The sequence below is a fragment of the Hirundo rustica genome, chromosome 3, assembly GCF_015227805.2.
Source record: "Hirundo rustica isolate bHirRus1 chromosome 3, bHirRus1.pri.v3, whole genome shotgun sequence".
NCBI classification, from domain to species: domain Eukaryota; kingdom Metazoa; phylum Chordata; class Aves; order Passeriformes; family Hirundinidae; genus Hirundo; species Hirundo rustica.
The window spans coordinates 69,394,385-69,421,443 of NC_053452.1; the positions used below are offsets into that span (position 1 = coordinate 69,394,385).

The 27,059-nt window shown below is 45.0% G+C and overlaps 1 protein-coding gene across 5 annotated transcripts; it reads left to right on the forward strand.

The window, feature by feature from the left end:
- Positions 1–298: 298 nt before the first annotated feature.
- Positions 299–26,409, forward strand: TRAF3IP2 (TRAF3 interacting protein 2). Of its 5 annotated transcripts, XM_040060155.1 has the most exons (11): positions 299–318; positions 5,326–5,423; positions 7,562–7,646; positions 7,897–8,643; positions 11,719–11,908; positions 14,159–14,334; positions 15,708–15,796; positions 17,495–17,563; positions 19,845–19,961; positions 21,016–21,090; positions 25,865–26,409. In XM_040060155.1, exons 2-11 carry the CDS (start codon positions 5,409–5,411, stop codon positions 26,009–26,011), a joined length of 1,710 nt encoding a protein of 569 aa, XP_039916089.1. In that variant the 5' UTR covers positions 299–318; positions 5,326–5,408; the 3' UTR covers positions 26,012–26,409. The 5 variants fall into 5 exon arrangements, with proteins under 5 accessions (XP_039916089.1, XP_039916090.1, XP_039916091.1 ...); XM_040060156.2 differs by lacking the exons at positions 21,016–21,090; positions 25,865–26,409 and adding an exon at positions 20,300–20,801 and having other exon boundaries at positions 303–318; XM_040060157.2 differs by lacking the exons at positions 299–318; positions 5,326–5,423; positions 7,562–7,646; ... (1 more) ...; positions 11,719–11,908; positions 14,159–14,334 and adding an exon at positions 15,244–15,365.
- The last annotated feature ends 650 nt before the right edge of the window (positions 26,410–27,059 follow it).

Here is a 27,059-nt window from a genome sequence, read left to right on the forward strand (position 1 = left end):
AGAGGCCGCCCGGCTTCCCACGGGAGAGGCGGCGAGCTGCACGCAGGCACTGCCGGGGAGCTGCGAGCTTCGAAGTGTCACTGCCCCACAGAGGCTCTCCCGCCGCCGCGCTGAGCCGTGCGTGCCTCTTCCACTTCCTGCTGCAGAGCCAGTTCTGCCGCTTACCTGGGAGAGGCAGGGAGGGTGTCGTAAAAGGAGGGGAAAGCCGCCCGCCCGGCCGGCCGAGGAAGGAGCCCCGGGCGCGGCGGGGAGCGCAGGAGGTGCGCAGCCCCCTCGCTCTCCTCGGGCAGCCCAGCGCGAACCTCCCTCGCCCGCAAGGTAAGAAGTGTCAGAGGTGCCGCCTCTCTCGGCCCCTGTTTGCCGTCAGCTGCTGACCCACGCCTGGCTCTCGCCGGGGCTCCCCCCCCACCTCCAACTGCTGTCTCACTCGCTTTCTCCCCCTCTCTCATGAGAGCCCGACTTTCACAGATGGTTACAACATGTTTCAGCCATTTCGCTGCAGTTTGCTTTGTTTGTTGGTTCTTGTTCTTTTATTTTTTTTTTTAAATCAGGAGGGGTTTGGGGTAAACACTGGGGACGGACACGCCTGGTGTCGAAATGTTGTCCTGCCTGTTGACGTAGTTGCCTGGCAATGCCTGGCGGCCCGGCCTGATCCCGCTCCCGCCCTGCCCGGCTCGGCAGGCTCAAGGTGCTGTGTTGGCCGATGGCCCTCTCCTCCGTCTCCTTCTCCCTCTGCCCCGCCCGTCCTTTTCCCTTTCTTTCCCTTTTCCTTTCTATTTTCCTTTTTCTTCCTTGGCTGACTTGAAGCTGCACGGGACAGGTCCACAGACCTGGTGAGGGAAAGGTGGCTGCAAGGCGTGAAGAAAACAGGATCACAGACCCTTTTTGCACCATCCTCTACAGCCTTGGCACAGAAACAAGTGGGAGCAAGGTGGTAGTGTTTCTTTTAAAGTCAGCCATATAAAACCTCCTCCCATTTCACCCAATTTCAGGCTATGGTTTTGTAGGGTTAGCACTAGCTGGGCACCGAGGTTGGCACATCTGGGCTTACTGGTCCTCAACCACCAGCAGCAATCCCGAGATGAGAAATTCCCATTTCCTGCAAGCCCTGCGTGGGTTCAAGGCCTGGACTGGCCACACCAGTGCCCCACCATGACCAGATGTTGCTGTGACACCCATGGCAGGTGATGCCAGAGACGGGGATGCGAGGGGCACAGGCGGCTGGGCCAGGGTGGGCAGGTGGCTGCCGATGGTGCTGCTGCCTGCAGTGCCATCCGCCTCTGAAGCCGGCCATGCCCTTGCAGAGTGCTGGCAGTGTCTGGAAGCGTGCCGTATTTTTTTGTTGTTGTTGTTTTCCAATGGAGTTGAGTCTTCTTTCTGTTTTCCTAAGGCAGGAAACAAGGCATGTGCAGTTATGGTGTTCGTGTCTGTCAGTGCCCCCCACCCCCAGCAGTGGCTTTTGAACTTTGGCAGAGGGTACGTGTCTGAAAGATACACACATTTCTGCACGTTTCACGACTGCAAGTGAGCGAGGCAGTTCTCACGCCAGCTGAGGGAGACACGTCAGGTCCTTGCAGGCTTCCTCAGCCTCCCACCACCCACGCACCCCACAGCCCTCGTGCTGCAGGCAGGGAGAGTGCTTAGGGATAGGAGAGACATCAGCCGTGTGAAATACTGGGGTTTCTTTAGGAACCAGAGTCTTCATTGTAAGGGATGAAGTTATAGGAAAGCAGGCTGAGGAAATTGATGCCTCTCAGGGTGATACCCCCTTCCCACCCCACTGAGCCAGCCCCAGTTTTATGACAGAAGGTTTGAACATGCCAGGCCATCGGATATAGCAGACTGGATGTTCTTAAGTGCCTGTGACAGCTTTATCAGCACCAGAAATGGGTGGGAAGTAGCCTCTAGAAAACAATCACATTTTTAAGGATACTGAAGATAATTGTAGACATTTTCATATTTCACATAGTTTAGAAAACTGGCAGGGAATGTTGCCTATATCTGAGATGCCCTGCTAGAGGGTGTCACCCTTAGTTTCTTACTACTTATTGCCCAGCATTCCTTCAACACGTATATCGATGTCTACACTAAAAAGGCAAAAAGTATTAGGTCTGCTGTAGCCTTTGCACCATGGATTGTTCAGTGAAGCAGCATTAGTGCTGCAAAAGAGAATGTGATGTTTGCCATGCTGGCAGGATTTGAAGTGTGTTCTCCTGGCACATGTAGATTTTCCTGCCATGGCTTCAGAAAGTATGTGAGAGCAACCATATAGCCAGAGGAACATTATTTTCATATTCTTTTTCTAATTTTTCCAAAAGTCATAAAAATAAACATTACCTGCCCTAGAGAGCTAAAAGTCTGGGCTAGGAATGTGACACGTTGCCTTAGTCTTTGCTGTGGAGGGTACCCAAGGGAGAGGGTCAGCGTCCATGATGACAGCAGCCAAAATTTCTCATGGTGCAGTGTGAAACTGAACTTTGGATTTCCTTGGCCCTTGGCAGTGCTTATTTAAGTTGTAGACCCAAACCAGTTCCCACATCGGCACTTGCTCCTCCTGTAAGGTTTTCTCTCTGGGTTTTTTTGAGGAAAGTTGTGTCTAGTGCTTCTGTAGAGAAAGCTGCGCTTAGAGCAAGTGCTCTTGCACGCTTATACTCATCTCACCCCATGGCAACAGCATTCCTTGAGATCTCAACATGTGCATCCTCACAGCAGCTTGCAAGTTCTGCATGCACTTACTCCCATCCTGCAGATGGATATCAGCAGCATCAGGGAGCTTAAGGGATTCAGCCAAAGTACGCAGGAATTATTTGGAAATCAAGAAATTCCTGTCTGTCCCCACCCCTTGTGATCTCAGCTTTGCCTTAATCTATACCCATGCCATTTTAGAAGTGCTGTGACTGGTGAATAAAAAACCTGTCCTTGTGTGTTGTGCACCAAGGAAAGTGAGGTTTCTTTCTCATCCTAATGTTTTATGTTTTAACAAGGTAGACAAATAAAACTTTGATCAAAAGAGGAAAGATATTTTCCCCCTCTCCGGAAGCGGCAGAGAGCGCAACCATGCTCGTGTTGCAGTCTCTCTCTGTTTCTTCATGACAGAAGGTTTCTAATCAAAAGCAGATAGATGGTTAGAGTGTGTTTTGGGACAGCGCATCCTGACAAGTCTTCGTGCTGGAAAACAGATGAAATAAATACCTGATGGGTTTTGCAATCAGCTGCAAGAAAATAGCACAGATGAGCCGAGCCCAACACCCTTCCCCTTGTCCTCTTGCCTCCGTGGGAGGAGGGAACTTTTTAGGGAACTTTAGCTATTGCTTCAAACTCGAGTGCTCAGGCCCATCTCTACTGACCTGCAGAAGAATTTGCTCCCCTTCATTTACGGTCTCCCTGCGGGTTTCCCGGAGTGGCCATGGCCAGCAGCAGGTGGCTGTGAGCAGGAGGTCTGGGTGGCTTCCCATGTCTCCCTGGCAGAAGCAGAGGAAGAAGCTCTCTGGGTGTGGGAAGCCTCACAAGGAAGCTGGATGAGGGTTCTTCTCAGAGCTTGAATCACTGAGCACCCACCCACAGAGATTATTTGCTGAATTAATGCATATTGCAGAACTGGGTGTATAAGGAGAGGGAAGAAAAAGAGTGGTTTAAGGAGTTCCCTTGACATTTTTGGGAGCAGTCCAGGCTCTGTCCCTCTAGGAAGGGCCTCCTCACTTTATTACGAGCAGAAATATATGCAATGGCTCCAGCTGGTTATCAGTAATCTCCTGAATAGTCAGAGGTGCAGGGGGGATATTAAATTCTTGACGTTTTCTGGCAATATCATGAACTGACTTGAGGTTGCGGTATCTTTCCAAATGAGGTTGGGCACGATCTCTGCTCTGCAGCAGCCTCTGTGCCAGAGAAGGGATCAAGCTACAGGTTTCTGAGGGTATTTCAGTATGCTGAAGCATTCCTCTCCTCTAGTTCTTCAAACACAGGAGGCCAAGCAGGTAATTTTTCTGCCCTATGCCTGACTGTATTTGCAGGATAAGCTAACTAGAAAAGTCAAAGGAAACAAAATGAAACTCAGCAGCACAAGGCAACATAAAACACAGGGATAATGGGCTCTTTTGGGTCTTTTTCCAAAAGCCAAGAATATTCAGCTGAGCAGAAACAACACCCTGAAGTACTGCTGTTGGAGGAGGATGTTTTTGAATCATCTGTTACATTTTCAGCAGTGTGGGGATTTCTCTTGGGAATTCCCATCCACATGCCATTGCAGGCATTGCTCAAAAAATGTTCATCATGTCCTGGGGTTAATTTATCCATTGCTACAGGCAGAGCTCTGCTGTTGTAACCGCTTCTCTCTCCAGCCAGGGCTACTGAGGGAGGAGGGGAATGAAGTCACATTTCCTACTTTCTTAATGCCAAAACCCTCATCCCCTTGGTGCCTCTTACCTCGACCCTGTGAGAGCAGGGGCTGTTTGTGGGTGTCAGAGCTCTGCTTTTGCTTATGCCCTGCAGCAGGGTCTAAGCAAAAACCTATCTAAAAAAACCCTAGATGTTTTTGCAGGTAAAAACATAAATGATTTGGAATTGGTTGTCTCTTCTGTCTGACCAAACTATTTCGCTCAGGTATTTGGAGTAATTTTTTAAGCTCATGTTACACAGGAAGGAAATAAAGCTGTCTTTTAAATATTAGGTTGATTTGGAAGATAAAGAGGCATTTATCCATTCAGAGGTTAAACTAATAGGAAAGACATTTTTAAAATACTCTGAAGTAAGACAGTTGAAGAGTTTGGTGGCTGATGATTCACAATACAGTTTAATAAAGTCTTAATATCCCTTCTCCAAAAGGCAGACTAAATACATTAAATAATAAACTTCAAGAAAGCAATCCTTGAATTTTTCGTGCCCATGTCGTCCCTTTCATTAGATTCATGCAGTTTATTTCATAGATAGCTGGATGTTAGCAATGGAACTAAAAAAATCTCCAAAACTTTTGGAGGCTGTAGCCTCCAAAGGAATTTAGTAACTTTTAAATCCCATCTGACACCCAATCCAAAACCTACAGAAGTCAGTAGAGATTTCCGTTTACTTCATTGAGCTCTGGATTGAGATCTCGGTTTCTCCACAGAAATCCATTCTTGTCACGGTGCTAAACAAAAGGCTATTGAATATAGAGGATCCGAATTCAAAGTGGTTTCTAGCATTTTCACCCAGTACTTCAGAGACCATCAAAACAGCATCTTGGTGTATAAGGCATTGCAAATTTGTTTCTGAAAAGTCTAGTTTGCATGTTTGCTAAGCATTATATCAAATGGAGGGATGATCAGACAATGCATGTGGCCTACACAGGTGGAGCTGTACCACAGTCCACAGCTGAGTTGTGCTTTGTGAACACCAGGGTGAACTTTGCACAAGGAACCAGTTTACTGGAGATGCTCAGAGGGGAGGTAAGAGTTTGCAGTGTGATTTGTGCTGCTGGAGCGCGCGTCATTCACTTTTTGACCAAGCACGCAGAGATATCCACAAGTTGAAGCATGTCTGAGCAGGCACTTCAAGGCCAGCTGATCCAAGGGTCAGGTTTACAAAGCTGTTGAGGGAAGCAAAGACAGATGCTTTGCAGGGCATTTGACACCTCTCCTTCACAGGCGCTTCTCTGTCAGGGAACCACTCAGCAGCTTTACAGCCTGGTTGGTGTAAATCTGACTGCGCTGTACTGCCCTGGTGAGTCACCACCCCAGGGCAGTCATCATTTAAACTGACATCTGACCAAAGGTCCCAGGCAAAGGACACTTTGCCACTCCTGCACAGCACGGCATCAAGTCCCTGGCGCAGTCCTGCGCTGGTGCTGAGAGCTCGAGGTTTTCGCTTTCCCATCACATCAGTTATTCCTGTCGGAGAACCAGGGCTCAGCGGGCTTGGCCGGTGTTTGTGACCTGGCATAGAGGAGAAGGGGTGCAGGCCTCGGGGAGAGACATCATGGTGGTGAGCTGACCGTCAGCCTTTCCAGCCTGGGCGCTGGACTGGCAGGAGCTGGTTTGGCGCCAGATCCAGTGCTCTCGTGCAGGGGCTGCAGCTGTCGGAGCAGCAGCGTGCGTGCTGTGCTGCTGCAGCTAATAGCTGCTCTGAGGACTTGCCTACATGGGAAAATGTACCAGTGTAATTATCCCACTGTAATTATCCCAGGATAACTCTCCCTGTGGATGAGCTTAATATAACATAGGGTATGTATGAATATATGGCAAATCTTCTGCACAGATGGGGCTTAAGTTACATAGAGGAGGAATGTTTACATTGCAGCCCAGCAGCAAAGCACAGTTTATATCCTACTTCCCAGCAAATGTTACACCCAGAATTTTCTGTGCCAGAGGTACTTTCAGGGGGAAATACGTGTCATTTGACCTGATCAGCAAAAATGCAAAGCCTCAACCTTGCCCTGTAACATGGGGCACAACATTTGCTTTTACAGAATCGCTGTGGAAGCCGGGGTAATGGCTGGGACACTGCTTTGTACCTCTCTGTGTTCCTGTTCAACTCTTTTTTTATAGAGTGGTGATTTAAATTTGTTCTTCATTTGACTTTTTTTGTTCAAGATTCTGTGACTGAAGTTGGGAGAAGCCCTTGGATCACTAAAAGCTCTTCAAACATGTTGTGATTTTGACTTTCTCTACCAGGCTTTCAGGCCAGATTCTTTCGCCAGATATTGTCATACCAGTTGCTTGAGTGCTTAGTCCCTACTCCTCTGATAACTCTCCTACTTGGGATTTTAGCTTCTTCAATCTGATAGAAGATAAATGGTTGGGGAAATGATGGGCACCAAGCGCATTTTTCTATATACTCTGTGGTAACAGAATTTGCTGGGAGGAAGCTGGGCTGCACTCTGTAAGAGGATTGAAGATGCTTGCACTCCTGAAGCCTGCTCAGCATTCACCCATCGCTGCTGCTATCATCCTGACTCAGGGTGAAGCAGAGGCATCCATCATCAGGAGTCACTTGGCCAGACCAAATTTTCTGATAGCAGTCCTAAAAGGAAGTGATCATTTTGTTCTGGTCAAGTTCTGAAGGAGAGAGGAAAAGAATCCAACCAATAACTAATCTCTCTAAATTATATTTTAATTTTCAACAATTTTAAATAATGACAGTCTTGTGATAATAGACTGGAGGAAATGGTACCATAAATTAAGCATCAGCACTTGGAAACAAGATTTCAAGTTGAAATTACTCAGCTAGGTGTGTGGTGAATTTTAGATCTGATGCATCAGCTGTTACTAGAAGGTCAAGAGTAGAATAATTGCAAGTGGTTGTGTTGCCTGGATTATGCCTAAACCAAAGCTCCAGACCTAAGCAGTCTGATCTACTGTCAGGTGCCAGAATTCCTTCTCAGAGGCAGTTCATCTGCTTTTGCCCCTCTCCAGTGTCAGGAACAGTAGGTTTCAGAAATCCCATACAAAACATTTGATTTGCGCAACACAATTTCCAAAACTTTAACTGCTATTTCTTTTCCAGCATCTGAGATAGAGTTATTTTAGGATTATTGCCCATGTGAAACAGTACCGTGTTCACAAGAGTCCTCTTTCTTGTTTTCCAGCTTGCTGAAAAATCCTGGCCTTGCAATAAGGCAGCTGACTCACTTCCGGTTGAACGAAAAAATTTGGAAATGGCCTCTGTGTCAGGTTAGTCCAAATTATAACTCTCTACTAGCTTCACTCCAGCTAACCCTCTACTTTCTTGTTTTGCTAAAAGTCAGCCAGACCTTTCTTGCTGTTTTCTGCCATCTTTTTAAAAAGCATTAAAGTATAAAGAATATAAAGAATACATATTACTCTTCTGTACTCCAGCTCACAGTCACTGAATGATGATGGATGATAGGCATTTGATTGTGTGGCTGTCCATCTCCAGTGTTAACTTCTCTCAATTTTTCAGGCACTTTTGTGGGTCGAAGCATACCAGTAGAAGTGGATGAATCCATGCCGTGGTCCCAGTTACCTGAACATGTCTTGGAAAATGTTTTGAAGCCTTCTGGAGAGGATATGCAGGATGAGGAGGCCCAGAGCCCACGTGTTGCTCGAACACCTCGGGCCGATCCATCTTGCCTTTGCAGAGCACCAGCTCCTCATCATTCAGCACTGCCCGTGGAGCCAGCCAGCAGTTTGTGGTCAAAATATACTGATCCTGATGGAGGTGGACACTTCTGTTCTGGTGAATCAATATCAGGAGTATTTCCCTTGAAGACACCTTCTATAGCTATGGACAAACCAGGCATGCAGCCAAGATCACAGCTTTCAGCTGACACCAGGCACAACTCCAGTAAATCAGAACAGATCTTGTCTGGTGTTCCTGAGGACTCACTGGAGGAGAGCAGCCAAGGGAGTTCACAGTCACAGCAACCCTCGGGAAACAGACTCCTGGCAGAGCTGGGGACTGTAGATACAGGGTACAACTCCCAGTCACAAGACGTCATGGGCATCAGGCATCTGGAGCCCCCCTTACCACTGGTGTCTGTGCTGAACCCCCAGGACCTCCCAGGACCACTGATCTCCAGAGAGTTTTTGGGACCTGAGCATCAGCAGTGTCCTGTGTGCCAGCACTTGGCCCATCCCAACACCCCCTTGCAGGCCCATGGCTGCCTCAGGCACCGCTGCCCGGCACAGCAGCCCCCCCAAGGCCCATGTAAGTAGCACCTCTCGCCGCACAGGAGGTTCTCTGGGTGTAGCTCAGCCATGGTTCACCATGGGCGTGTTCCCAGCATGGCATGCAATTATTAAGCTCTTTAAAAATCTCATTGCAGTCCATTTTAGAATTTCAGATTTTTGGGTTATGTGGCTGGACTCTCTGCTGCAAAACCTCTGAACCTCTAAGTTAAAGAGGTCGCGGTTACTCATCGAGTGCAGGCGAATGATTTTGCTTAGAAACCAGCCTTTGTCGGTCGCGCTGAGCGTGCACAGCCTCTCCCTGCTGTTATTTCATATTCTAGTCATTTCCTTCCTCCTCGCATCAGTCATTCGGCAGCCTCCTATACCATTTCAATTCCTGTTGTTTTCATAGATTTCCTTGCTCTCCCTTGGATTCTCAGAGTTGGGAATTTCCTGCCAGGATCAGGATGGGGGGTTACCCTTGATCTCCATAAATAGTATCTCCCAGCACTATGACCAGACTCACCCATGTGTTTTATTTCTATGTGAAAAGAGCGTGACATCCATCATCCTCATTTTTTTTTTCTGTTGTCAGCTGAAATGAAAGCTCATTACTTAAAATGGAGCCCTCTCAGCTGCTGGTGATTGTGTCGCTGAGCGCTGATGTGACTCCCTCAATATGGGCGTTCTGGCTCTGGGAGACTACAGCGCAGTTTACAGCCTGCTATTAATTAGTATTCCTTTTCAATCTCTGAGATTTTTATCTGTTATGAAGTGAGCTTTGAACATTCAACAGTAATATCATTGTTTTAATATAATTTATATTACATTAGGCTCATGAGACCCTGACCTGTTTTGGGCTGGCTTTGTAATAAAAAGCTGCAGGCCTGTTGTGATAAACTTTTTTTTTTTTTTTTTTTTTAAACCTTTTTTTGACTCCAAAGCATTTATGTTGCATCTGTTTAAGGAGTTTTGTTATTCCAGCAATGTGCTATAATTAGGTATATAAAAGAGGAGGGTTTCAGAAACTCAGTTTCCAGCTCTGATTTTGGAGCTTTGTAAAGGGGAGGGGGCTACAGATGGACTTTCAACAACATCTACAGCTTAACATTTGGAAAATGTCCTCTGCTTTTCTTTTTGTACCTTCTCCTTTCAGTTCAGCTCTGAGCAGACAAAGAGCTGGTTGCACAACACCCCTCACCATTTACCTCCATTTACCTCCTCCACAAGCAGGCATCCTGAGAAGTAGGACATTTACTGAATTAGGACATTTTGTTTGAAAGCAGGAACTCTGAAAGGCTTTCTTCAGAAAAATCACTACCGTTCCAGCCATATCCAGAGGGCAAAAAGAGCAAAATCAACTCAGATGGCTGGAGCAGATTTGGTCAGGACCAAGAAGCTGGCAACTGTACTGCTGTTTCTCACATGCCTGGTACAGCGTAAATCACCTCGACAGCTCCTTGTGTCTCAGATAATTGTTGGGCAGTGGCAACCCGCAACAAAGCTCTGCAGTTCGTGTGTTGCAACACGCCTCCCCTGGGGAACAGCAACTGTGCTCTGAGGCTGGGATCTGGCTCAGGGCACCTGCTATTTGAGATACAACAACAAAACTTCTTCGTTGTTGTTTTCGACTTCTGAAGTCAAAGAAATGTTCACAATGTCGTGTGCCCGCTGACCATTATTTCAGATATTTGTCTTTGAGGGATGTGGAGGTGTGTGGGCACACGTGGCCTGGCCACGCTGTGCTTTGAACTGTGGCTGCATCCAATATCCTGTAGCAGCAGACAGATCCAAAGGAAGCTGGTGAAACATTGGCCTTAAAACCTCCAAACCAAACTGAGTGTCCCAGATCCCTCTCACCTTCCCTAGAGCTGGTCATGAGGAATCCAGGAGGAAACCATATTGCCTGGCAATATGGCTTTCCCAGACCCTTTCATCCTGTACTGTTGCAAAAAGTTAAGAGGGGGGTGGGAAAATCTCCTGAAACAATCTCGACAAATACAATGTTGCTGACTCACAGTTTCATCAGGAATCTGTGTGATTAAGGGGTTGGTTGGAGGGGTTTTTTTCTTAAGTGTTGGCCCCTGGAATTGGGAGAATTTCATCAAAGCTTTATTTTCTTTCTTTATCCTCCCCTTAAAAAAAAAAAGATAGTCCCCATGGCTGCTAGGGACAGAAAAGCATGACTCAAAAATAGCTCAAAGGATTTTTAAAAACAGTTTTGGGGGAAAAGAGCATTTGAGTACTGCAGCTTTTAGAGACAGCTCATAACACCATAATCATGCAGTGCTAATAAGCCCTGCCAGGCTGGACTTTGATCTGCACACAGCAGCTTGGAAGTGCACAGAGCTGCTGCCTAATGAAAACAGCAAGCAGAAAGACTGAGGGCAAAAAAAAAAAATTCCTTCTCCCCAGCTGGGAAACAAACAGCTTACATTGCCTTTCTCTTTCAGTTTATGCCAACAGTTCCACTGTACGATAGTTATTAATCAGTATTACGTGTGGACAGCAACAGTAAAGGTTTTCAGAATTGCTCGAGCAAAATTATCACTTTGGGCTTCCCCTGCAGCCTCTTGGATGGCAATGGGAGCAGCATCAAGTCCTTAAAATGTCACTTTGACAGAAATTCACACAGGGTGAAGTAACAAACTAAGTGATTATTTTTCCTCTTTTCATTTACAATAATCACAGTCTGTTTAGCCTTAGTGTTGCAAACTGATTTGTTCCAGGATTTTGCATCGCTTTAATGAGAACTTTGGGATGATTCATTTTCACAAGTCATTGCCAAAGAGAAATTAAAAAAAAAACCCTACCAAAAAACACTGAGGCACAGTAAGCGCAGGGACAAGGCAGCCTTGAATGTTTAACTCTCAGCTGTCCCAACAGCCCAACCCTGAGCAGGGATCTGAACTGTGCCGTATGTGAATGGGAAATAGAAAGCTTTAGACTTTAAAACATTCCTTCATCTGGCTCCTTTCAGAGCGAGATACCTGCAAATGCCTCCAAACTGCTCAGTTTCCTGAGACATGCCTGGAAAGGAATAAACACAAACTGAGGCAAAAATGTGTTGGCTGAAATGATAGTTGCTGCCTTTATTTTCTCACCCTCCCAGATGGCAGAGCTCCTTACCAACATTTTGCTGAGCCATCACAACCACTTCCTCCTGTTCCTGGACCTTGCATGAGAATTATCCGCCCGGCCCAGCAAGTCATCCCAAATTACTCAAACCTTCGTGCTCCCAAAGGCACTGGAGATCGACCACCCCAGAGGACGTGCTCCTCCCCTGGTCCTCCTCGATTCCCGTAAGTACGCCTGGGGGCGTGGGGCTTGTGGGAAGTGGAAGTTCCTCTGATGTGATTTTGTGGGCTTTCAACCAGTAATTCTGAATCCTTACACTGTGAGCATGCCCGGGCTGCAGGAGTGCATGTGAGATGCTGGGTTGTTTGCTTTATTTGCTGTTTTACACCCAAATGGGGGCCTGACCCTTTCCTAAAGGACTTCAAAGCCGGATACCTGATACGTTGTTAGAGCACACCCTGAAATGCAGGTGTTGAGAAAGATAAATGCTTGAAGGTTAAAGAGATGAGGGGTTGAAAAATATCTCAGTTGAAACCTTGGAAACCTCTCCTGCTCACGGGCAAAGGTCAATTTGGTGGCTTGCTGGGGTCTTCAGCTTTACACTGTACCAGCCTTGGACAACTCAATCACTGGCTTACAATGATTTCCCTCTTTCCTCTTCTGTGGTGCAGAGAAAAAGGGAGAAAATCCTATCAGTTGCTGATATATCTCTACACTGCAGTTTGCAGCCTTTTCTGTGATTTTTCATGCCAAAATGTCTGGCACTTTTCATCCAGGGCTTTTTGACTGATCTTCAAATATTAATTTACCAGGCCTTATATTCTTATAAGTATCTCATTATGGGAAATCCTACTCATGCAGGGATTCCTTCAGATTCAGCTGTATAAAAACAAATTGAAGCTTCAGGTTTTGAGACTATCTGAAATCAGACTGTTTTTATTCAAGTGCCACAATATTTTAGAGGTGTTAAACTTACAGGCATCTCTGCTTGAAAATGTCCACTTATGTGACATGGCCTTGGCAGGGAGCTGTGGGAATGTGCAGGACAAAAGAGGGCAGACAGCTGAAATATCATTATGTTCTGGCCTGTGAAAAGTTAAGGGCTGTAACAGAAAAGTGACAGCCAGATAAGGGAGTACCTGCCACAGAGAGAATTGCACTGAAGAGTTTGTATGAAAATGTAAAAATACTGGGGGATAGTGGGTATCCTTTGCAGTAGTAAAATTTAAAACCAGACTCCTGATTTTTGGCACATCTGTTAGAGAAGCTGGAATTTTGGGAAGATCTGTAAATTAGCCACCGGGTAGCATTTTTGTGGCCAATGATGAGGCATGTGTTGCTTTTGTTAGTACTTTCTTCTGCTAAAAGAGATCCAGAATACTCGGGGTCTGTCCTGCGGCTGCGTGGCTGCTACTTGCAGGCTGACTCCAGGAACAGCAGTTATATGTTGGTAATATTTGCCTATAGAGTATTTTGTAACAGAAAACATCTGCACCGAAATGAATAAACCAAATCTTAATGTGACAACAGAAAACATGCTGCGACCAGCCTGTCATCATTCATTTAAGGAATGCTAAGAAAAAAAAAAGAGAGTGGTCTTGATTGACTAAACATCGTGGCTCTTTGGGGGAAAGCTCTCAGAGAAACAGAAACGTCATCCAGCAGATTCAACCCAGCAGATTGCAAGTAAAAGTACACCTCACGTAAAAATCTTTGTGGATTCACCTTCCCGTTGACTTAAAATCTGAAGCCAAAGTGTAGTAGGACAAGAACTGCTAAGCTTCTTAAAATCCCTTTCTGTCTGTTCACTACAATGGAGAAGACATTAGGCAAGGTTACTGCAGGTCTGGAATGGCAATCCTTGACATGAGAAACCCTCTTCTGGGTCTGCCATTGCTGGTCAAGAAATTAACAAAAGGAATTTTGGCAAAACATTGGACAAAACATTGTCCAAGAGTGAAGGCCCTCCAGAGGTGGAGCTGGGGTGCCCTTGTAGACCCATTTTCCCAATTTTCACCTTTCTCTGAGCCTCTTACACTTCACAGGACACCGTGAGAGCATCTGAGGTGCCATGAAGTGTTCTTCACCTTTCAGTAATGGGAAAAGATTACCCAAGGGCCGCCCTGCTCCCATACATGCATAAAAACATCCACGACATGCCATTATTTCTCCCTCAGGAGCAGCCTTTGCTCCTGCTAATTGCAAGCTGAACAGCTTTCAGCTATGATGTGACTTACTTCCTGTGATTAATGTTGTTTCTCCAATAAACCGCTTCTTGTGGTAGCCTGTCACCAAGGTATCATTCCAAAGACACTGTAATAACTAAGCAGATGTGCTGAGCGAAGCATTTCTGCAAGAACTTTTCACAGCTAAGACGCAGATAAAGTTCTTAGTGTGTTATTAAAAGGAAAAGAAATTCTGAATTTTGCCTGAAAATAAGTATTTTCTAAATCCTCCGTTGCTTTTCTTTGTAGAAACCAGCTATACAATCAGCTACCTAATGGTCAGCTGCCCCCCAAGGCATGCGGCCTGGATGAAGCATGCAGTTGTCCTTCTGACAATTTTCCATGTCCAGCTGCTGTCCCGAGACCTCTCAGTAACCCTGCAGCCAAGGGAACTCTGAGGACCAGCAATCTGCCGGAGGAGTTGCGTAAGTGGTTAGCAAATTTGTTCTGTGCAAGATTTTACAGCACAGCCTGACAGCTTTAGGTGGGAGAGCTCCAGGGTGGTGAAGGGGGAGGAGAAGGCAGGGGGAAATGACATCAAGACAACAAGAAAAGAAAATACTGAGTGTCACCACATCTGTTGGGTGTGAGTGTCTGTGTTTGGTGGGATGGAATTACCCCCTTGAATCCTGAAAACATAATTGTCATTAATTGATTGTTATTTTGTTTACAAAAAGTAAATACTGTTTGGATTGTTTTCACGACTCCTTGCTAAATGGGATGTCCCTTGGAGGCAGGAGGGGCTGGAGCTTACAGTAAAAGACTAATAACAAACAAAGCCTGAGGGATAAAGTGTTTCTGCCTGTCCCAAACCAGACAAATATGTTGAGCCTTGACCTCAGCTTCTCCCTGAGCTGGTGAGTTTGGAGAGGACTCTGGGACATGCTGAGGGGCAGCTCTGCCTGACATGCTTCTACTGCCACCAGTGCCACAGATGCATTCATCTTCCAACTCTTAGGGGAAAGTCAGATTTCGGAAAAATAGCTTCTTTCTGAATGCCAAGTAACTAGTAGGTGAGATGTACCATTGCTAAGAACCCTCCACAGCTCTCCTGAAGTTTTGATTTTTCCTTTATTCTTCATTCTGTGTATCACCTTTCAAATCCAGGGAGTCACATCTCTCCAGCCTGTAGGAGTGAGTTATGATACCAGATGCCACTCTTGGATAGACCCTACTTTATCAGTTAGTGTGTCCTAGATGGAGGAATTAATGGATAAAACAGGATCATCTGTGGTGCATGCACAGCTGGATTAGATCAGCCAGCTGGTTTACCCTGATACAAATCCATGGAAACCCCTCCCACAAGGGCAAGGATATTGCTGCCACCAGCCATGCATCCTGCCTGCCCAGGGGGTTAATGCTGCTCCAGGGAGAGGCACTATGACATGCATAAGGGCCCCTCCAGCTCTGTTGTCGAATCAGTGGGTCTGGGGAAAGCTGTGCTGGCTGCAGCCAGGTAACATGAGCTGTGGGTGAAAGCCCAGGTTCAGGTATGCCCAAGCACTGGGAAAAAGCAGCTCTGGCCACAGGGCAGAGGGAGCAGCAGAGGGATTTACCCTCTGCAGCTTGCCAGTAAGGCAGGAGGAGCTCAAATCTAGAACAGGGTTTTGTACAGGGGGTTGGTTTCAATTCTCAAAGATAGAGCCACTGCACTATCCCACATCCATTTTGTAAACAACCCAAAGAGACCTAAGTGGGCAGAACCTGCAGTGTGGTGGAGAAGGAAGGCTGTGGCAGTCTCAGCCTCTGAATGGTGCATTTAAATGTGTTACATATTCATACAGACTCTCTCTCTCAGGCAAGGTCTTTATAACCTACTCAGTGGATACGGCAGTGGAGGTTATGAAATTTGTGAACTTCCTGTCTGTAAACGGATTTCAAACTGCTGTAAGTATTCCTTCCGGAAAAAATTACTTTCAACCAGGGAAGAGGCTTTGAAAAAGAAAAAGGCAATACATTGCCCATTTAAACGTTTTTCTGGTTATCATCACATTTTGTAGGCTAAAGAAGATACAAATAGAATGAACTAGCCTTGGTTTTGCAAGCTGTAACTTAAGTTATCTGCTTTTTTTGTTTATTTTTCTTTTAACTGAATTTTGTGCTTTGAAATACGGTTTAATAGTGACCCTGGAAAATTTCACTTAGTGACACCAGGTGAGCAATAGTATGAGGTTTTGTAAGCTATTCCATTAATAATGTCTCATATTTGATCTGTAATATCAGTGTTACAAGAGGTCAATTTTATGTTCATCCCATCCTACCTTTTTTTTTCTCCAATGCTATTACATCATTGATTCTTCAGATGTGAGTACCTTTCTGCTAAAAAAGATCGAAAAGTAGATTCTAAAATTCACACAGCTTAATGAAACAGCCCATCTCATTTGTTATCTCTTTAAAAGTGATTTTGCTTTGTTATACTTTTAAAAGGGACTCTAAAAATCATTGGCCTGAAAAGGTCTGAGTCTAATCCCATAAGCCATTCTCATTTTTACTGAATTTCTCATGAGTTTGCTTCAACTTAGAGGCCCACAGAGGCTCTAGGTTTCAGTGTTCATCAAAATCTTGATTCATATTTTCTTAATTCAAGAGCATATGCTATCTGACCCCTCAACCTTCATTCTTTGGCTCCAATTCAGGAAAGCATTTAAGCAAGTGGCTATCATTAAACTGAATGAGACTCAGTGGGGAGCTTTGCACATGCTTATTTATTTTCATGAATCAAAGATTTTTTTACAGAGACTGCAGTTATACTTCTCTCCAGTAGTTCTGTACTATGACCAATTCATAAGAAATCTTTTGGGCACCATAGCTTTACAGAGTAGAAGGCTCATTAATAGCCCCTTTGCTGGACAGGCAGCTCTTGGAGCCTATTGCAGAATAATAAATACAGCAAAATGGCCCCAAAGCAGGGAAACAAGGGGGCTCTCTGCATTCAGAAAGAGAAAAAGATTGACTTGAGAGGGGGTCATGACTCTTCTCTTGAAAACTTGGAGAAGTTAATACTTACTCCATTGGTCACAGTCACTGATTGCTGGTTTCTGGGTTTAATGGGTGGGCAGAGAAGCAAGCAGTGTTGGACATACTCAGTCCTATGAAGGTCTCCCCTGCTGCTCTGTCACTGAAGTCTGGGTGGCTGCACCCAGTTGTCAGTGACCTGGCTGACTTCCTACCACACACCCTGAATATTTAATTCAATATGAAGCTAAAGTTTCCCACTCAGTATACCCTTGCAGCCAGAAAATAGCAGGCATTTGCAGCTATACAGATGGAGAAGGTGGGCAGCACCTTGTTCTGGCCTGTAAAAAAAATGCCTGGGAGTTGGAGGCTGGCAGGGCAGCCAGTGGGCCAGCTGAGTGGGAACCCAAGGATGTGCCTGCAGCAGCCCCCCTCTGCCTGCCTGCCTGCTGCCTGTCCAGCTTGACTCCAGACTGCATGGGAAAGGGAGAAGTGCATGTACAGGTTTCTTTCCTAAGGGAATTGGGCATGCTAGTCAAATACAAAGAAAGGAGTAGGTGTTCTATCAGTTCTGTAAAATGGGGAGGGAAGGTGAAGGGATTCTCACCACAGACTTTCATTCTCTTGCAGATTGATATCTTTGAGGACACGGTACGAGGTATTGACATCATTAAGTGGATGGAGCGCTACCTAGGTGATGTATGTAAGGGCAATTTAACCTTGTTTATAGCAGAGGTGACCTGAGGAAAATGGTTGAATTATTCTAATACATAGCAGGGACAGAATGAAAATGCAAGACCCTACTGTTTTCTTCCCTGCCCCTGTAGAAATGGCAAGGCATTGCAGAGAGAGTGTAGGCAAATATCACTCACATCTGTATCTGATGGTCCCAGAGTTCTTTCTTTAAGAAAGGCAGTGCTAATCCTGGCAGTCTTGCCAGATTCTAATGCTGCCTGTTACATCCAGCCTGAAGCTATCCATTGGAAAAGTTGGTCCTCCATCCCCTTTTTAAATAGTGGGGTTTAGCTGTGCTTGGTTACAATGACATCTGTATTTCATCCCGGGCTGCATAGTCATGGCTGATGTGCATCCTTCTCACCTGTAGCTTTTACACTGATACCTAAAATGCTGAAGGGTTCTTCTGGATAAGCCATCCTACATTTAAACTGGAAATTGGTATTCTCCTCGTTGATATATAGATTTGCTCTCATCCCTTTGTATCTATCTAAGCAGTAAAACAGATTTATCTTGCTGCCAGTGCCCTTCACTTCCTCTGAAGTTCCCCTGAGCAGTGAGTGCACATCTCCTCTAGGATCAAGCCAAGTGGTCGGACTATACCAGCACAGCTGGGGGCAAACTGGTGATTCTGTCTCTGGACAGGAGCCATCATGGGCTGGGTTCCTTGGGTTCTCACCCTGCCGAGTGGCCACCGGGTCTCTGACTTGCTCTGGCCAGATCTCCATGGTTCAGGAATAGGATGACAGAAGTGGTGAGCAAAAAAGCTCAACCATCTGATCCAGCCCTACACAGGTTTGCTGCAGGTGTCCATGCAGTCATGATACAAGTGCATGCAGAGCCAGCCTGGGACCTCTGCTGTGGAAATGCAGTCATGCCTACTGGGGCTTGCATCAGGACAAATTAGGCTTGGGCTCACTGTGTGTAATGTACGTAATGAAACGAGAAGACGGGGTGACTTTGCTTCTGCCAAAAACATCATTATCACTTAAAATAAAAGCTGGCACATCTCCTCTGGGACTTGTTTACAGTCAGTAGGAGAAACCAGTATGCGCAGAGAGCAATCTCCTGCCTCCACCAAGTTAGATCTTACTCAAGTCAGATCTTTCTCTGACTACCCACCCCAGAAAAGTTTATCTTCCCTCACTGACTGTAGAGGCAGTTTCTAACTTCAAAACCCTTACATGTGTGTGGAGGAAGGGACTGCTTGGACACAAGAGAGGGAAGTGTGGATCTGGGCATGTCTCTTGCAAACCCTCAACATCTGTAAATGCTTATACACATGTCAAACACAAGAGAAGTAATTCTGGAGTATGTTGAGTCAGTGTTAGGGATAATGGCTTCTTGCCATATTTGACCCTGTGGTGGGGCAGATTCTCTTGATACAGCACAGAAGGAAGGAGTTAATTAAGTGCCAGGCTGACTGTGATCCACAGACTTGGAAGCCTCACACACAGCCTGATGTGCTGGGGATGAAAGGCAGGCCCCAGGTAAACATAAGTAGGAAGCTTTCATCTCCTGCATTTCAGCTGGCCTGCCATTAAGGAGGAAAGATGTTTTCCAGATATGAAGGATGGCCCCTCTCTGGAAACCTGAGCTCAGTGTGGGGCTGGGATTAAAAAGGTCAGAGGCAAGATTTGGGCTGTCCTAGCAAGGTGGATTGCCTTGCCTTCAGCCCATTGTGACAGAGCTGCCAGGTACCCCTAAATCTGCCCGGGCCATCCCCATCAGCCCCACCCCCCCCCGCCCCTGCGCATTTTGCCACTAAGATCAGCAAGAAAAGATGTCATTTCTGCCACTGAGAGCCCAAGAAGTAGCTTCCACAGACCACTGTCTTAAGTAGCTTTTTGTATAAAAAGCCATAGATGACTAAATAGATGCATTTCTACATAAGCTGTTGTTGGAAAACATTTGGGTCTGAATTTGAAGACAAAAGTTTTCTGTGTATGCACATAGACACTCTACACTGATAAAAAGTAGCTTTTTATGACAGGGATTCCAAGTGTCAACTGGTAGCTGCTAATACATCTCTTGACATTTAGGTTTTCTATATTGAGATGTTGAGAAATAACGAGGAGAATGAGTGTATGAGTTCTCCCGTATTTCCTGCCAGAATGAATGAGATCCTCTTGTGTTTGCCAGGAACACAAAGATCACTTAAAACACAAACTGGCAGATTTCCGATCTGCCTCTACCAAATACGCTGCGTTTCTCAGTTTCATAAAAGTGCTTTTCTCCCTAACAGAAGACGGTGATGATAATCATAGCAATCAGTCCAAAATACAAACAGGATGTGGAAGGGGCTGAATCCCAGCTGGACAGGGATGAACACGGCTTACATACTAAATACATCCACAGGATGGTAAGCGAGGACATGCTTTAGCTCTTTTACAAAGACTGTCTCTTCTTCTCAAAAGACAAATCTGTCTCCAAATGGCAGGTTCTTTGCTTTGTTTTCCCTAATCCCCATAGTTAAACACCCCTCTTTGGAATTCATTAATCCTTCCTCTCATCAGCTCCGTATGCTCATTAACATCTGCTAAGAGGTTCAAGGAAGAAAAATCCTATTAAACACGCTCATCTTATTTCTTCATATTCTTTATTGTTCAATGTTTTTCCCCTCCTTCACCTTCTTTAGCCCTGAGCACAATCTTATCTAACAGTGCCTGACCTTCCTCCCTCTAAACCTGTTACTTTCAGCCATCCTGGAACTGAGGTCTTTTCTTAGGCAACAGTAAAGCTGACTGAAGGATGGAATTGCAAAGCAAAGGCCAGAGATGCAATGCAGGGCTCCTGGGAAGTGCACGTTGCCAGAGGACCAGACACCCATCTCCACAGCCTATCACAGGATGGACATTTAGCCCAGAAGAGCCCATAGAACCATGAAGCTGATCCTTTCTCCCTCGGTTTGCAGTTCGCTGCCTTTCTCACCCTGTAACCCATCTGATCCCCCAGTCTGAATCTGCAGTCAGGTTTCTCAGAAGCTGTCACCAGCAGATGAGCTCTCAGCAGTACTCTGCTGTCTGTACCACCCCCGGGATGCCTGTGTCCAGGGCTGTGGGGCTGAAATCTTTCAATCAATCGTTTGTAGGCCAAACAGGGGTGTTAGTCAGGCTTCACCAGTTCGAGGTGGATTTAATGGGATTGCACCTGCAGCTAAACCCACACTTACTTCACACCATGAAACTAAATGTTCAAGAAATGTTGACAGATCTTTCCTGTATCCTTTCTGTAGCAATGAAGAATTAGATTAAATGGCCAAACCATACAACACCAAGTCCACCAGCAACAGATAAGTAATTTAACAGAAGAGCAGTTTAAGTAAGCAAGGAATGTTTTTATACATAGGGTTCAGATGCATGCAGAGAAAAACTGTCATGTTACTACAATAAAACTGGCATTTTGTTCTATTCTAGATGCAGATTGAGTTTATACAGCAAGGAAGTATGAACTTCAGATTCATCCCTGTGCTTTTTCCAAATGCCAAAAAGGTAACATACATGCATGCTTATATACTTGCCGCATGATTAAGTGCATATTATTTTGATCACAGTGCAGCAGATGGAATCTTAAAACCCAAACACGCAATTTCTCGGTTCTTAATAGCCCACAAGTAATATTCCAAAGCTTATAGGCTTATGTATTCCAAAGTTTATAGGTTTATGTACATGCAGATAAAAAAACATTTCACCCACAATATAAATCAGCATATAAATGTATTTCTGATGATGAATGTACAACTAAAACTCAAATTGCCTTGAGCACTGAAAGAATTTAAATGGAGAGAGGCAATCTATCCAGGAAGCATGCTTTTTATATTAACCCTTTTATAATTTTGTCCAAATGCAATACTGATGAGTGAGATGGGCAGGATTTATAACTGGTGTGAAGAGAGGGTCTGGAAAGAGGGTGTGTCGAGAATATAAAAATTAAGAGTATAATACATACTAGAGTACTAGGCTGTTGCTTGAACTTTGATGGGCCCATCAAAGGCAAAATTAAGATTTATTTTTTTAGGACTGGCAATTTCATCTGCCCTCCTTACTTGTTTTGAAGATTCATTTGAGAATAAGAAATAAGTAATGCAAGAGATTCTACCTTACTGGGAGAAACTCTTGGATTTTTACAAAGACAAAAATAATAAAAGGCTTCTGTTATAGCTTCCTCAGTCTCCTGCATTGTATTCATTCGTGTTGACTTTGCATAACTAAATGCTTTGTGCACTGTTGGGTAGCTATCATGTTGCCCCTAGGTACAGTTGCATTTTACAAATTGAATGGAAAAATTCTTTATATTTCTTTGGGTGCCCAAATTTTGTAACGTGAGTCAAAATTTAAACAATGCTCTCAATGGTTATAGGGCTGTGCAGTCCCACCGCACTTGTGGATTTTAGTGTAATGAAGCTCTTTATTTAAGCACTGATTTAAGATCAGAAATTTGGAAATATGTCTCTGGGTTTGTAAAATATGTGAGGTCCTATGGGTTGAACAGTACCTCTGGTATTTCATGGCATTCAAATCCCTTTCTGAATAATCTCAGTCTGCTACTTACCTTAACTAAGTACCTGGAAGACAGCAGTGGTGGGAATTAGGCAGGCCAAAGCAGGGAAGCAGTCAGCATTTTCAGTCAGTCTTTGATGTGGGGAAAGGGCTCCTAACCTTGGGGCTACTTGAGTGCCCACCATGTGAACAGACCACACAGTCTAGAGCCACTTGGCACCTTAAGGATTACAGAGAAAAGTGTCCCAGGAGGCACTATAGGTGCCTTGGGGCTCTAAGACAGAACAGTAAGTTATGTTAATTTGGGCTCAACTTTATCAGAAGACTATTTAGTGTATAGCAGTAGTTCTCTCAGACAGTGGTCTGTAAGGAATTTCTTGGTTTGGTTTATCCAGCTGCCTCTATCAAAGCATCAGGCTCCAGGCATCCTTCCTGCCCATCCTTTGTAGTCCACTTAACCCTTCAGTTTTTTGAGAAGTGCCTTTCTCATTAAATTATGCAGATCAGCATCTCCTACTGCTGTTAAGCTTTAGTCTCTTTTTCCACATAATCCTTTGGTACATCACCTACCTTCATCTAGCTACTTAATGATAATGTAACTGAGGACATCATGGGTGGAAGGAGAGCACCAGAGCCTGAACAAGTTGCAGTAATGAAGTCTGGAGGCAGTCAGAGGAAGTGAGGTACCTAAAAAACTGCCAAGTATATGTACAATTGGATGATGTTGGCAGGCAAAGTGCTTCAATTTTGTCTTTTTTATACTGTCCTTTATATGTTCAAGTATTAGCATAGCTGGCAGTGGAAGAGAGCAGAAAATGAAGATTTGGAGGTTTCATCTGGGGATGGGGCTCTTAGATGAGTTAATCTCATATACAGCACATCATAAAGCACTGCTGGTTTGTGAAAATTAGTCGACCTCCAACAGGAAGAGGTCTATGTGGTCCAAGAAGCTTTCATTAGGAAACTGAATAATGAAGCAAGGAATGCACAACACAGTGTTAAGGTGGAACTAGCATTTCCGATTTCCAGTCTTACACTACTAAAGGAAACGTGGGCCTTGCTGGTTCAAGGTTTGCATCACAGCAATCCGCAGAAATGTGTCCTCCTCGTCTGGCCACCTGATGACTGAAGTGTTAAGCCAAGGTTGCCCCATGCTAGAGGCTCCCTCTGGAAGCAGCCAAGGGTTGAGATGAACAGGGATGGTGCCAGGGAAGGCAGGACATGTCAAACCATGCTCTGCTGTCACAGCCCTGAACAGTCCTGTCCTCTGCACTAATACACTCTGCCCCTCTTCCTACCAGTTTGACTGCAGAGTTATCAGATACTCTCCTTATGGCATAGAGAGAATTTCCTCTCAACTCACACACACACAACCAAATTTTAAAAATGTAAAGGACAGTAACCATTTTCCCTTTACTCCCACCTGCAATGACAGATGCTGTTGTGTGGCAAGGAAAAGCCCCTTTCTCACTCTGGGTAAAAAAAGCAGCTGTAGCTACCCTTTACCCCTACACACCTCCCTCAAATTAAAACTATTGCCAGAGCTGATTTGTGTGCAGGTGCTTTTTGCACTGACTTCATTATGGAGGGTACTAGACAAAACTGCATGAGCAGTTTTGGAAGCAAGGCACAGAGCTTGCTTCTGGATGTATAGTGCCTCTCTCATTATATCCCCACTTGCTGATTTCCTCCCCACTACACATTTCTCTCACTAATTTCCATCTTAACTAATGATTTACCCATGTGGACTTCTATCAAATACATTTCTGAAGTCCAGACTGACTATATCTACTGTATTTCCTTTGTCCAAGAAATGTAGTTTCTTATCAAAGGCATAGAAAGGGCTCATTTGGTAAAACCCCTGCTGTATTTAATTGCATTTCCATCTGTAGCTCTTAACAAGATTTAGTAAAGAAACAAGTTCCATGTAACAATGCATGTGCATGCAAACATAGTCATCTTTCTCCCAGTAACATTTGATTTTCTTGGCCAGTTCCAAAGAGCTTTGTCAAAGGAGTAAAATTCACAAAGATTAAAATCCATTCCTGTGCCAAAATAAATAGACTAGCAGGTGGAGGCAAGAAGCCTTATTTCTGCTCCTACCAAAGGGAATGCTGTGGGATCTTAGCCATGTGCAGTGAGATGTCCATCTGGAAGAACAACCCTCCACATTAGGGAGACCACTGACCAAAGCCTATCCTTTCTCAGCCACTGGAGAAAGAGGAAGATCAGGCTTGATAGGTACCTCTGCCAGTCACAAAGCTGCTTGTTCAGAAGCCTAGGTGAGTTCACACTGATGGGTCTGTAGGTGCCTGTGTGACTTACCTCCTTCTTCCTATACATAAATCCTGTAGCTCTAACAGAGTGGTTGCATCAATTAACACAAACTGCTCCCTGAGCAGGGAAGGTGATGCAGCCTTGTTCCTACAGCTGTACAGGCCAAGGAAAAGACAGCCAAATTTGAGAAGCATGATCATGGGAATGAAAGGTTTGAACTGTAGCTAGGCTGTTTACTGGCAGCAGGACATGTGCAGCCCATGCCAGGGCATCCCCTGGCGAAGCGCCAGAGATGTGCATGCCAGCAGCTTTTTGCCCTATCCTCTTGGAGCTAGCTCCACTAGCTTGACAGGAACTGTGCTGCTCCTAACAGGGGCTGTCTTGGGAAAACACTGCTAAATAAGAGATCCAGGGACCAAGTGCTGGATGTCCTGGCTCTTCATGTTGATTACCTGCTGTATCATTTTGGCGACATTCTGATGTCTCCAATTCCAAAACAAATCTGTCTTATAGTGACCATGAACTGGTTTTCATCAAGGATCTGTCCCTCTGTTAATTAGTGGTATTATAATAGCCTTTCCCCCCTACACATCCAGGCTGTCCATATGGAAACCTCTCAAGGCTGTGGAACGTGGGAGCGTGAGCTCTGCGCAGGCTTGTCTCCATCAGCTGGCTGTCACTCTCCAGTGCCATGGTGGTCCTAGCTTCATTATGTTAATGACATTAGCCAACCCCTATGAGGGACTGCAGCTTTTCCAGGATGCAGGCATTGGTGGAGGTTTGACCCTGCAAATCTGGAGATGCATTAGTCTCCTCAAGCTCAGCCTTAGCCTTCTGCTCAGTTTGTCAGAGCACACCATGCTTGGTGAAGAAAGGTGCAAGGGGAGGGGGAGAGAGCTACCAGCATGTGAATGTTCCTGTGGAGTCCCAGTTTTTATTGATCCTCATCCTTTTATTGATCCTCATCCCAATGTTGAATGTGCTGTATGGATCCTTTAGCAGCTATGAAGGTGGCAGCCTTTCTCTGCTAGGGGCACTGAAATCCTCTTCTCTCCTCTCCTCTCCTCTCCTCTCCTCTCCTCTCCTCTCCTCTCCTCTCCTCTCCTCTCTCCTCTCCTCTCCTCTCCTCTCCTCTCCTCTCCTCTCCTCTCCTCTCCTCTCCTCTCCTCTCCTCTCCTCTCCTCTGTTTATTTTCACAAGCTTTTCGATGCCTGTCACTGACATCAGACTTTGAAATGTGTTGAATTAGCCAGTGTGATGGCAGAAGAGAAAGAGAGACAGGCAAGCTGTGAGATCACACAAAGTTCATTTATTTAGGAACTCAAATACAATTCTGAAGCCAAATTAACATTTCTTGTTGTTACAGGAAGTGCCTGGAACAGACAAAATGAAATCTTCCTTGGCAAGGTCTGATGGAATCTGAAAGGTTCTGGTAGAGATTCAGAAGGATTTAAGGAATTTAGTTTTTATTTTCCTTGTTTTTTTTCAGGAGCACGTGCCTACCTGGCTGCAGAACACTCACATTTATAACTGGCCAAAGAATAAGAAGAACATCCTTTTGCGGTTGCTGCGGGAGGAGGAATACATTGCTCCTCCAATAGGGCCTCTACCAACACTCCAGGTTGTGCCGCTATGAACATTATAACTTAAAGCACATGACGAGTGGTTGTTAAAGGGTTGTTCCTGGCAGGGAGCCAACACTCTTCCAGATGGCTCTTTTTGATGATAGAAGACACTCTTTCTGCTAAAAGAATTGGTTGTCTTGGGTTACTCAGGCTCAGCTTGTTCTCTACCCTGTTAAACATCTATTTCCAAAGCTGATGGGGCAGAACTCTCTTCTCTAAGTTTTTAAATAAGCTACAAATGGAAAGAATGCCCACTTTTATTTTAACATCTGGTTTTAATATATTCCTTGTATTAGTCATTATAGCAAACAAATACCAGAAATAATGTTGCAATAAGTGTAAAATAAAAATTACATCCTCCTTTTTGCTCAGGTTTTCTTTAAAGACATTCCTGCTTTGTATAGCATTATTGAACCATTAATTTGTATGTACACTATTAAATACATTTGCCTTTTGTAAGGCAATCATATATAGTGTCCAGTTCTGTTATTGCTGGGGACAAAGGAGAAATGGGTTGGGTAAGGCAGATTTTCATTAGCCTGTCTTGCATAAAGAGACTTGCCTTCAACTAGAAGACTTTTAGATCTGAAATCTCTAGAGTTCCCTTTCCTTACAGCTTGGTCCCTTACAATTCCAGCGTTGCAGCAACAGTCCACAAAAGGAGTGCTGAATGCATGACTATATGTGTGTGCTGTCAGTGCCAGGGTACACTGCAGTATTTTTTATGGCAGGCCTTTAGCTTCACTACTGCTCTTCATCCCTTATTTAAAACAGAGCATGTCGAAGGACAATTGGCATTTGGAAAGCCAGCGATTGTTAAGAGAAAGAACATTGACTCCTACAACTTGCAGTATGCAGTATGGAACAATAAAATAATCAAAGATGGAGAGCCACAGGGTGCTGGCCACCAGGATGGCTCGACAACATCACGTCTGCTAAAATTTGGACTTTTTTTTTAACAGACCACATAAGCATGACTTTGGTGAGGATTTTTTTGCTTTTTAACAGCCTTAACCTTACTGAGGTAACAGTGGACCCTGCTTAAAATTCTGCAGCCCT